The sequence below is a fragment of the Lissotriton vulgaris genome, chromosome 3_1 (assembly GCF_964263255.1).
Source record: "Lissotriton vulgaris chromosome 3_1, aLisVul1.2, whole genome shotgun sequence".
Taxonomy (NCBI): domain Eukaryota; kingdom Metazoa; phylum Chordata; class Amphibia; order Caudata; family Salamandridae; genus Lissotriton; species Lissotriton vulgaris.
The window spans coordinates 340,762,300-340,774,629 of NC_141689.1; the positions used below are offsets into that span (position 1 = coordinate 340,762,300).

The window sequence follows — 12,330 nt, forward strand, 5'->3', positions numbered from 1 at the left end:
AAAACAGGATTATTATTAAGTTGTTTTTATTGCTTGTTGTTTACACCTCGAATGCATTGAACACTGCACTTTGTTTGTACTTTAAAAAAAAAATTAGACTACTCTCCTTTGCCCACAGAGTGAGATTCTGCTTCATGAAACTTTTCATTTAAAAATCCATATTCCGGAGAGGAGCCAAGCAGGCATTCGAAATGGCCACATAGTCGCTCGGCTCCGTGAGCCCTTTCGCCCCACACGTCTATTCTGACGTCTATCCTGAGCCACATAGACATACTTTAATAGGAGAAAGAAAACGAGCACCTACCGTTTGCTCCCGAAGCTCCTGCGTGCAGCGGATCCTGAGAACTGTCCCCGACTGCTCCGCGGTCCACGCGGTGATGAGACCGCAGCTGCAGCACCGGCGGCCGTTGATGGCGGTAGGGGGACTGTCGGTGGGTGCCGTTGACATGAAGGACCGCTGCTAGCGGTGAAGACCCGGACCGCTTGGCGGTGACCCTTGAGGGGCAGTGTGGTGGCACAGGATCGGAGGGGGCGCATGCCTCCTGCCCCCTCCCCAAACTTTGTTGCCCGGGCATAGCCAAGGACTGCCCCCAACATAGGCGGGCGACTCCCGGGGCCCGGCAGGGATTTTAGCCTTTGGTGGCTCTCCTTTCAGGAGCCTGCCTCACAGCTTTTTGCCCCGGGGACGCATCCCGTGGCGCCTTCGCGGTGAGGCCTGGTCCCTGATAGTGGTGAAGAGGGACGGGGCCGACTGGATTAAGATGGCGGCAGGTGCCCTCCTCTACGGCCCGTGTCCACGTCAGGTGGCTGTTGCACGGATGGGGCTGGGATGCTCGCAACATACGCAGGAGTTCACATCCTGGGACGTGTTGGCTGCCCTAACAGTTTTTCACGAGACCATGATTTGCCATGCCTGGACCTGGGTGAAAGACTGGACGCCATTGCTGTCTTGCCGTCTCTAGCGGCCAAGGTCCGATTCCAGAGGGCTGCCGATGAACTTGCTGCTGAGTCCATGGAGGAAGTTCCAGCTCCGCAGAGGCACCGGGAGCCGCTCGAGGTCCGGGGCTCCCATGCCCGCGCGGACCGACTTGATTGCTCGTATGGATGTCTCCTTGGGACACATATCCAACTGGCGGCTGGGGATGGAGCGCTGTTTTCCCTCTTGGACTGGCCTGGTCCTGTCGCGGCGGTGGCCAAACTGTGCGACTCTCCTCTCCTGGATGATGTTATTATCTGTGAACTTTGGGAAGTTCCCGAGACCGGCGTCGATATTGCCCGATTTTTGCTGTCTATACTTAGATGGATTTGGATTGTTGTGCTCTTCTATAACTGCGCCCCAACCGGACCCACCCATATTGTTTGGACCCTCAGGACTGTGCTTTAAATTGATTAACGAGTGGACTTCTGGCGGTACCGCTGCCAGACAGGGTCAGGGATGATGTGGTTCATGGTCTATTGGCTTTATTTTTGGCAGACGGTGCAGTGGGTATGTTCGATGGATATTTCATCGCTATTGTGCTCGGGATATGTTATTCTTCATTAAAGTATTGCTTCCTTTCTGGGATTTTCGAGGTGTAGGGGTGAAGGGCGGGGCCGGGCGGCACGATGAGGGCACTCCTCCGCTTATCCTCTTTTCCTCTTTCCCCTATCTTTCTATATTTCGGGTCTCTATTAGGGCGACAGGCCGGGATGGTTGTAGGCCCATACTTGTAACTGCATGTGCTACAAATAAAGGATCAAAAAACAAAAAAATAATAATAATAATCCACATTCCAAATTACAAGTATTTTTGATTTTTTTTACCTGTGTTTCCATCATTGGCTTTTGAAAGGGAAAAGAGTCGTGGTTGATGCACCATAAAATGTCATTGTCCTCATTTTCAGCAGCAGCCATCAGCAACACACCTGCAGGAACAAAACGTAAGATAACTAATACAAAGAAGAAAAATAGTAAAAACACGAATGCCACCAAAGATTTCTACATCAACAGAAATTAGATCTCTGTGGTACTTAACCTAAGTCTAAATGGCCAGCAATGTACTTTAAGCACACAAGTATTATTCATTACGTGCGTGTTTCCATGTATTTACATCTCCTAAAGGGGCAATTTAACCACAAGAGTAGCAGAGAAATTTACAGATAGCAAAACGAATGACATAGCAATACAAAGCAACAGCAAAGAACAGTTACCTCTTACCAACAAACTAGCTATACCACTCCGAGAAACTGTTATCAAAAGAAAAGCAAGTAAAGTAGGAGCTTTCAATCATGAGAGGACTTGATCAAAGTTTGCTTGGTTACTGTGAGAAGGTGGCCTGATATGCAGTGCTCACTATTCTAGTGAACACTATGTATCAGTCCAGCAACCCTTATTGATGATTGGTTGTAAGTCAACCTTATAGACCAGCTATCCTAGTAGCGTGGATACGAGCAGTCTAAGGCTAAAGACTCGAGAGGGCGCGTTAAGCCAGCTGTTTACCACACATATACCCCTTGAATACCAAGTGAAAGGACACCACACAAGTGTTATGAAAATAAACAGTTATTTATTTAAAGATCACAACAGCCCTGTACTCTTTATGAGGACAGGGTACTAAGCACAAACCAAAACTCTTACAAAAATACTTAAGTTAGCACAGTATATACAAATGCCCGAGGGGCACGGAAAACCATATACTCTGAAAGTGGAATGCGAAATTCCTAGCAGGTAAGTACAGTACTAATAGCTTTTGGAATCGCTAGGACTTGACTAGGGAATCGTTAGATTACTTCTAGGAGGCCTAGGGGACTCGGGTGCAGTGTGTGCACTCTCACGCGAGATGCGGGACAAAAGTCTATGGTAGCTAGGAATTAGAAAGTTAGTGTTCTCGGGCGAACCCGACCTGGTAGGGAGAAAACGAAAGTAGATTCTGACCCTTGGATAGTGAGGCTATGCTGGGGCACCGAAATGCCGAAGTTACCTAGCCCAGGGGCTGCAGCTGCATAGGTCTGAAAAGACGTCGGGAATCCTCGTAGACGGACCAGGAGCCGGAAGAAAAGATGCTGGCCGGTGACCAGTGAAGAAAGTTCAGTCGGATCCAAGCCTGGATCTTGAAGATAGATGACACCTGAAAGCAGAGGGGACCAAGTTCGAGACTACTAGCCAGTAGTCAGTGGGCACCAGGAGGGCACCGGATGGTAGCCACCTCGACTAGGTGAGTGGGTGACGCTTGACTCGAAGATCTCACGGACCAGGAGGCGTTGTCGGCGACCAGGATGGAGGATCGAGCTGTCCCACGAAGATAGAAGCTGTCGGCGTCGCTGGACCCAGGATTGGGCAACAAAGCCTTGGCAAATTCAAGCCCACGCGGTGGACCTAAAATGGCGTCTGGAGTGGACCAGGAGGGTCCGGGGTGCCTCTCTTGAAGAAGGAAGCAGGGGCCAGCCTGGAGCAACCAGACCAGCAGAAGAGTTGTCGTCGGGCGTCGTTCAGAAGGCCACAAGCCAGCCGGCTAGTAGCCAAACAACGCGGTGCACAGCAAACAGCAGAAGGGCCCCACGCCGATCGTGGAGATGCAGGGAGGCTGATCTTGGGTGCTGGAGCTGCGCAGGGTTGGGGCTTCTCGGACCCCAAAGCACTCACCAGTGGAAGACTCGGTGGGCTTGCAATAAAGATGTCGTGCAGTCTTGGCGATCGTCGGTCCCTTGAGGTCTCGTCGCACTCACGGTTCTCAGCTTTGCTGTAGAGGTGAGTAGAGGTCAGAGGTGCCAGGGAAGCCGGGTCTCGTCGTGCTGGGTCGTCGGATTCGTGATGAAGGACTTGCAGCAGGCCGCAGTGTTCTTTAGGATGGTGCCTGCGGATGCAGGGTGACTACTCCTTAGCCACAAGGGAGAATCTTGAAGAAGAAATCGTGAAGTCCTTTCGAAGAAAGTGGTATCTTGATTCCAAAGATGATCTAATTTTAACAGGGGGCCCGCTCCCATCTTTATACTAAAAAAGGGGGCTGACCCGGTGACTAGGTCCTGCCTATGGGTGGGACTAGGTGGGGGGTGGTTACACCCCTCAGCCATGCTGGACTTCCCCAGGCCAGGGGCTGGTGTGCCCCTGGAACTGGTTCAGACCGGCCTATGCGTAGTGAGCACCGGGGTGCCACTCAGCAGTCACCTTCCTGTAAAGCCCTGCCTACCCAGGATACACAAAACCATGTCTGGGACGGTGCTAGCACCGCCCCTGACAGGAAACCCTTTGTCCAGGCTCCCCTCGCTGGAAGGACTCCCAGCTGCAGGGGGTCAGACTCGTGTCTGTGGTGGCAGCATCCATTTTGTGGAGCTGAGGCTTTAGTTAACTTTAACCGGGGTTCACAGTTACATACATGTCGTGTCCCTCTAGAAGGGTGGAATGCTAACCCCGTCGCCAGGATTGGCGAGGGGTTAGTATTCCAATTCGTATGACACCTTACTCGACATGTTTTGATAAAGCAATACCAAAGATAGCATTTAACCGCGAGGATTATAATGCACTTAAGAGTATATGGTATGCGATATCATGGAACAGCTATTAGGACTTGATTCCGCAAGCTGCAGACAGGCTCAGCTCATGCCAGAGCACCATCTCACACGATTCCAAGCACTCTGCCTTCAGGATTGTCAAGGCCTGCCATAGGAGTGACTGATAGGAATCTGTGCGTCCATTTTAGGGTTAGGTATAGGTATACTACACCTACAGCAAAGGGTGATTACACGACTTTGCCCCAGCTGTCATGCAGCCAGTTGTGTCAAATTTAGGAGGCCAGCCAGGGGTGGCATAATACATGCTGCAGCCCCTGGCAGCCCTGGGTACACCTATGCCCTGAGTTACAGGGTCTGATAAGGTGGCCCAGTACCAATTGGAAATGTACCTAGGGTACATGGAATCCATTTTAAAGAGAGAGCAGTAGGCCTGGGGTCCTGATTGGCAGGGTCCCAGGTCGACTATGTCCAAAACCAGCTAAAACACAGGGCAAAAAGTTGGGGGCAACCATAGTCAGGATGTACCTTCCTACACAACCCCCCCCCAAACGAAAGGAGATAAGGCTATCCTTGTCCAGGTAAGCCTCTATTACCTAAGTGGCCATATAAGGAAGGACCAGCTCTGGCTTGGTTTCCCCCTGTGTCATGGTCCACTAGGCAACCCCTCACCCTAAGGGTATCTGAGGGTCTCCACCATAGGGAATCTCTGTCTCTGGTGTGTCTTGGGAAAGAAGAAGGCTGATGCTGGGATGGAGTACTGAAGTGAGGCTCCTCTACCTTTGGGCTCAACTTCCTCCAATCACCATTCATCATGTGTGCCTTTCTTTCTTTAGCTGAGATGCACTGAGCTCTCAGGGTCAGCCTCTGGCTACCTAAAGCTGGAGGCTGAGTCCCTCTGTTTGGCTTACTGGAGGGACAGGTCAGGTCTGGGGTTTTTAGGCCCCATGTTTGGCTGTGCCCAACAGTGTCCAGCTGTGGGAGTTCCCTAACTACTTTTAAGGGGGATCCCTCAGGAGTCTGTTCTATTTTCACTTGGCTAGGGTTACCAGCTTCAGTGATCCTAATCTGCTGATTAAGGGGTTCTTTTGGACAGGGGGCCCTTTGGGGTCCACCACTGGCCTCCCTGTCCTCTTCAGCCCTGGGCTGACTGAGGCAGGGTAGAGAGGTGCAGGTTACCTGCTCCAGACTGGGTCCCACCTGGGAAGGGTCCACTGCCATCAGGGGCTCTGCCAGGCTAGGCCTGACTACCTCTGGGGCAGTTCCTTCAACAGGGGTAGAGACAGTTCCCTGGGGAGGCTGGCTCTCACCTAGTGTCTGGGAGGGGGAAGACTCTTCTTCCTCCTCAATGCTCTCTGTTTGAGTGGAGTGATCCATTGTTTCAGGCTTCACAACCTCACTATCTGTTTGAGTAGAGGCTGAGACCATTTCAACCTTGCCAACCTTTTCAGGCGGGCACTCAGTTTGTGTTTGGGCTGTGACTGTCACAGCCCTCCTATCCTGTTCTGGAAAGTCTGTCTGAGCCTGGGCAGTGGCTACCACTGCCCTTCCAACCTTTTCAGGGAGGAATGGTGCTTGGACTGGGGCTGTAGCTATTACTGCCCCATTAACCTGTCTGGATAGGCCTATCATCCTGGAGTGAGTTTCTTGCTCCACCTCAGCCCATGCTGAGAGTTCCAGGTCATTCCCCAGTAAGCAATCTACAGGTAGGTTATCTGTCACTGCCACTCTCATGGGCCCTGTGACATTACCCCAACTGAGCTTGACTACTGCCATGGGATGCCTTCTCTTCACTCCATGAATGTCTGTCACCTGATAAGTAAAACCAGGGGTCAGTTGAGCAGAGGGGACCAGATGGTCACTCACCATGGTGAGGCTGGCCCCTGTGTCTCTGAATGCCTCAACTTTCTGACCATTCACTAAAACTTCTTGTCTATACTTTCCCAAAATGTGGGGTCCAGTAGTGAAGTTGGCAAACCCCATGCCAGTCTCACAGACAAGAGTGTGGTCAGGGAACCTGGCTAGGCCATAGTCCTCCTGATTGCCCAAAGTAATGCCCACCACATTCTTGGGGGCACTCCCACCACCTGGGGGATTACCACTAGTGGTAACAGGAGGTTTAGGAGTATTACCTGGGGGTATATTTCCCTTATTACCATTTTTAGGGCAACTGGCATCACTTTTGTAATGACCCACCTGTTTACAGGTATGGCAATAGGGTTTCTTCTGTTCTGAAGGAGTGTTCTGGGACCCACCACCCTTGTTGGAGGTTTGGGGCCCTTGGGAAGTCTTCTCTGTGGATTTATCCCCACCCTTCTCTTGAGGCTTGGTTGATTCCTTTTTCTGGTCACCACCCTGGTTTTTAGGCCTAACCCTGGTTCTGACCCATTTGTCTGCCCTCTTACCCAATTCCTGTGGAGAGGTCAGATCAGAGTCTACCAGGTGCTGATGTAATAACTGGTTCTGACAATTATTTAAGATTTGTTCCCTCATAATTAGATTATACAATCCTTTAAAATCAGTAACCTTACTACCCAGTAGCCAGCCTTCAAAAGCCTTAGTGGCACAATCAACAAAGTCAGTATAATCTTGAGACTGAGTTTTCTGGGTGTCTCTGAACAGCATCCTGTATTGTTCAGTGGTTAAACCAAACCCATCAACCAGTACATTCTTCAAGATTTTGTAATTGTTAGCATCCTCCACCCTTGTGGTGAGGAGCTTATCTCTACCTTTACCATCAAAGGAGAGCCACAAGATAGCTGCCCACTGACTTTGGGGAACACCCTGCACAGTGCAGGCTCTCTCCAAAGCAGTAATCCATTTGTGGATGTCATCCCCTTCTTTAAAGGGGGGCACTATCTTATTCAGGTGCTTTTTATCAAAACTCCTTTCCCTATTGCTAGGATTATTGCTGCCACCAGTGGGCTGTAGCCCACATAATTCTTGCTCTCTAGCAAGGGCAAGTCTCTCTTTGGCCAGGGCAAGTTCTTCCCTTTCAATCCTCAGTTTGATTGCCCTTTCTTCAGCTTCATACACTCTCCTCTTAGGGGAAGACATTCCTCTGTGAGAAGAGTTGAGAGAGCCATTGGTTCGAAAGGATCTGTTAGAGCCTCTTGATAGAGACCTAACTCGTCCATTCCCAATGTTAAGCTGACCTGAGAGTGGGCCCAGGGGTCCCCTAGTACCAAGCTCATGTCTGCTTAAGTTGGACCTGCTTAGTCTACTGACCTCTAGCTGTCCCTTATCTGCCTCATCCCCAGACAACTCATCCTCCTCCTCAGCATCATCTGCCTCATGGAGGGGATGGATATCAAAGGGACCCTGTAAGGAGGGCAAACTTCCATCTGGATTAGAAGGGTCTGGGTTACCAGCCCTACTGGCATCATAAGCCTCTAAGAGACCAATCAGAAAGGAAGTGGTGGGGTTAGACCCCTGTTTTAGTTTCCTGAGAGTACACACTTGTCTCATCTCATGGAAGCTAAGAGCAGCATATTTAGAAGTGACCTGTGGAAGGTCCACTGACACAAGGGGATACTCAGAGTTTCCTCCTTTGTCTGACATGCTGATTCTAGTGTGGTGTAAGTGATGCACCTACCTACACTATGTGTTTCCCTACTGATCCCTTGCTAAGAGTTGCAGCCAAGGTGTGCTAGGCCTTGAGGAGCTGCAACAGCTGGTTCAGTAGAACTCAGAGTATTCTAAGCTTTAGTTATATGTACCTAACAGTACTTATGTGATCTTTCAACAAGATATTCTTAGGATACGTGTGGTAAAACAACAGCAAGCTCAAATCCCAACCGCTGCTCACCAATGTGAGAAGGTGGCCTGATATGCAGTGCTCACTATTCTAGTGAACACTATGTATCAGTCCAGCAACCCTTATTGATGATTGGTTGTAAGTCAACCTTATAGACCAGCTATCCTAGTAGCGTGGATACGAGCAGTCTAAGGCTAAAGACTCGAGAGGGCGCGTTAAGCCAGCTGTTTACCACACATATACCCCTTGAATACCAAGTGAAAGGACACCACACAAGTGTTATGAAAATAAACAGTTATTTATTTAAAGATCACAACAGCCCTGTACTCTTTATGAGGACAGGGTACTAAGCACAAACCAAAACTCTTACAAAAATACTTAAGTTAGCACAGTATATACAAATGCCCGAGGGGCACGGAAAACCATATACTCTGAAAGTGGAATGCGAAATTCCTAGCAGGTAAGTACAGTACTAATAGCTTTTGGAATCGCTAGGACTTGACTAGGGAATCGTTAGATTACTTCTAGGAGGCCTAGGGGACTCGGGTGCAGTGTGTGCACTCTCACGCGAGATGCGGGACAAAAGTCTATGGTAGCTAGGAATTAGAAAGTTAGTGTTCTCGGGCGAACCCGACCTGGTAGGGAGAAAACGAAAGTAGATTCTGACCCTTGGATAGTGAGGCTATGCTGGGGCACCGAAATGCCGAAGTTACCTAGCCCAGGGGCTGCAGCTGCATAGGTCTGAAAAGACGTCGGGAATCCTCGTAGACGGACCAGGAGCCGGAAGAAAAGATGCTGGCCGGTGACCAGTGAAGAAAGTTCAGTCGGATCCAAGCCTGGATCTTGAAGATAGATGACACCTGAAAGCAGAGGGGACCAAGTTCGAGACTACTAGCCAGTAGTCAGTGGGCACCAGGAGGGCACCGGATGGTAGCCACCTCGACTAGGTGAGTGGGTGACGCTTGACTCGAAGATCTCACGGACCAGGAGGCGTTGTCGGCGACCAGGATGGAGGATCGAGCTGTCCCACGAAGATAGAAGCTGTCGGCGTCGCTGGACCCAGGATTGGGCAACAAAGCCTTGGCAAATTCAAGCCCACGCGGTGGACCTAAAATGGCGTCTGGAGTGGACCAGGAGGGTCCGGGGTGCCTCTCTTGAAGAAGGAAGCAGGGGCCAGCCTGGAGCAACCAGACCAGCAGAAGAGTTGTCGTCGGGCGTCGTTCAGAAGGCCACAAGCCAGCCGGCTAGTAGCCAAACAACGCGGTGCACAGCAAACAGCAGAAGGGCCCCACGCCGATCGTGGAGATGCAGGGAGGCTGATCTTGGGTGCTGGAGCTGCGCAGGGTTGGGGCTTCTCGGACCCCAAAGCACTCACCAGTGGAAGACTCGGTGGGCTTGCAATAAAGATGTCGTGCAGTCTTGGCGATCGTCGGTCCCTTGAGGTCTCGTCGCACTCACGGTTCTCAGCTTTGCTGTAGAGGTGAGTAGAGGTCAGAGGTGCCAGGGAAGCCGGGTCTCGTCGTGCTGGGTCGTCGGATTCGTGATGAAGGACTTGCAGCAGGCCGCAGTGTTCTTTAGGATGGTGCCTGCGGATGCAGGGTGACTACTCCTTAGCCACAAGGGAGAATCTTGAAGAAGAAATCGTGAAGTCCTTTCGAAGAAAGTGGTATCTTGATTCCAAAGATGATCTAATTTTAACAGGGGGCCCGCTCCCATCTTTATACTAAAAAAGGGGGCTGACCCGGTGACTAGGTCCTGCCTATGGGTGGGACTAGGTGGGGGGTGGTTACACCCCTCAGCCATGCTGGACTTCCCCAGGCCAGGGGCTGGTGTGCCCCTGGAACTGGTTCAGACCGGCCTATGCGTAGTGAGCACCGGGGTGCCACTCAGCAGTCACCTTCCTGTAAAGCCCTGCCTACCCAGGATACACAAAACCATGTCTGGGACGGTGCTAGCACCGCCCCTGACAGGAAACCCTTTGTCCAGGCTCCCCTCGCTGGAAGGACTCCCAGCTGCAGGGGGTCAGACTCGTGTCTGTGGTGGCAGCATCCATTTTGTGGAGCTGAGGCTTTAGTTAACTTTAACCGGGGTTCACAGTTACATACATGTCGTGTCCCTCTAGAAGGGTGGAATGCTAACCCCGTCGCCAGGATTGGCGAGGGGTTAGTATTCCAATTCGTATGACACCTTACTCGACATGTTTTGATAAAGCAATACCAAAGATAGCATTTAACCGCGAGGATTATAATGCACTTAAGAGTATATGGTATGCGATATCATGGAACAGCTATTAGGACTTGATTCCGCAAGCTGCAGACAGGCTCAGCTCATGCCAGAGCACCATCTCACACGATTCCAAGCACTCTGCCTTCAGGATTGTCAAGGCCTGCCATAGGAGTGACTGATAGGAATCTGTGCGTCCATTTTAGGGTTAGGTATAGGTATACTACACCTACAGCAAAGGGTGATTACACGACTTTGCCCCAGCTGTCATGCAGCCAGTTGTGTCAAATTTAGGAGGCCAGCCAGGGGTGGCATAATACATGCTGCAGCCCCTGGCAGCCCTGGGTACACCTATGCCCTGAGTTACAGGGTCTGATAAGGTGGCCCAGTACCAATTGGAAATGTACCTAGGGTACATGGAATCCATTTTAAAGAGAGAGCAGTAGGCCTGGGGTCCTGATTGGCAGGGTCCCAGGTCGACTATGTCCAAAACCAGCTAAAACACAGGGCAAAAAGTTGGGGGCAACCATAGTCAGGATGTACCTTCCTACAGTTACTAACTGAACGGATTTTCAGCATTAATACGTCCCTGCTACTCGAACAACAGAAGCTATCAGAGAAGATGTTTGTGAAGGGTCTTAAATGTGGTGCGAGATAACCTGAAAGCAATGCCGACTTCCAGGGGATGCTACTGAATGGTCTTGAGAATCACATAGTGATCAGATTTTGTGGCAGCAAGAATTAGGCAAGCAACCTAATTAGGGACAGATTTAATAAGAGGCAGATTTGGGAAGGCTATTCTACATTTCCACAGAATACGTAGGTGGTAGAGAGATGATTTGGAAATATAAGCAATATAAGGTTGCATTGGGAGTTCAGAAAATTGTACTGGATAGGACAATGGGTTAACCAATATCCATGCCTTCAGCATCGCGGCACTTATGGTAGGACTCAAACTATATGCATTCACTACTACATATGAAAACAAGCTGAACTGCAAACACAAAAAAGCCTGAATAATGGAGTCTACAGTTTTTCCCCCTTATCGGTAATGTAGGAACCCCAAGGCTGCTAAGTGGACACCACTATTCCTGAGCAACGAGGGAAGCTGCAGTCCCTGCATCAGACATCTGTAGCTTTGAGAAGCGCAGTTCCACAAATATTGGGGCATCAAGACGACGAGGCAGGTATCTACCTTGTACAACGCCAACTACCCAATGCTCAATACCCAGGGATATTTAAAGACATAAAGGCCAAACTTGATAGTAGAAGAGGGAAATATCCACTGTAGCTTGGAAGTACAGCAGCCATTGCAATCTTCTTGCTACAGCCATTATAGACTTTTCGGGTGTTGACAGTTGCAGTACAGAGTGGTAGTTGCAGACCTGCTGGGGTACATAATGCCATCCATCTGGGATGGCAAGCATCAGAGTGCGTGAAGGATTGCGATGATGGCTCTAGGTAGATGCCCTCATTTAAAATCCTACTGCTTAGCTGCACTACTGTTGGGGAGTTTCAGTATTCTTGATTTACAAAGCAGAAATAACAAAAGCTTCTCCGACTTGCTGAGAATTCGGAGACCATGGACCTCCAGAATTAAAAAAGCAATATCAACATTTTATGACAAATGGCTGACAGCTATGTACATCCTTTCCCTGCCTTCTGTTCATTTTTGTAGGAACAATTACAACTGGCTTCATAGCCAAACAAGTTTCAATTGGCCTTCATTAAAAATTTGAAAAACGAAAACCATTATTTTTTTGGGGTCCATTTTCCAAAGGAAATGCTTTTAGAAAAGAAAACTTTTATGAATTAGTAGGTTTCCTGGAACTTCGCGTGCAGATGAATATCAAAGATAATACCATG

General features: G+C 49.9%; 1 protein-coding gene across 2 annotated transcripts in view; it reads right to left on the reverse strand.

Annotated features, from left to right (window-relative positions):
• Positions 1–12,330, reverse strand: part of NUP155 (nucleoporin 155) — an 871,946-nt gene that overhangs the window by 674,189 nt on the left and 185,427 nt on the right. For both annotated transcript variants that reach the window (XM_086960546.1, XM_086960547.1), the window contains exon 12: positions 1,804–1,904. In XM_086960546.1, the coding sequence (XP_086816672.1) occupies positions 1,804–1,904 (101 nt within the window). The remainder of the gene's footprint in view (positions 1–1,803; positions 1,905–12,330) is intronic.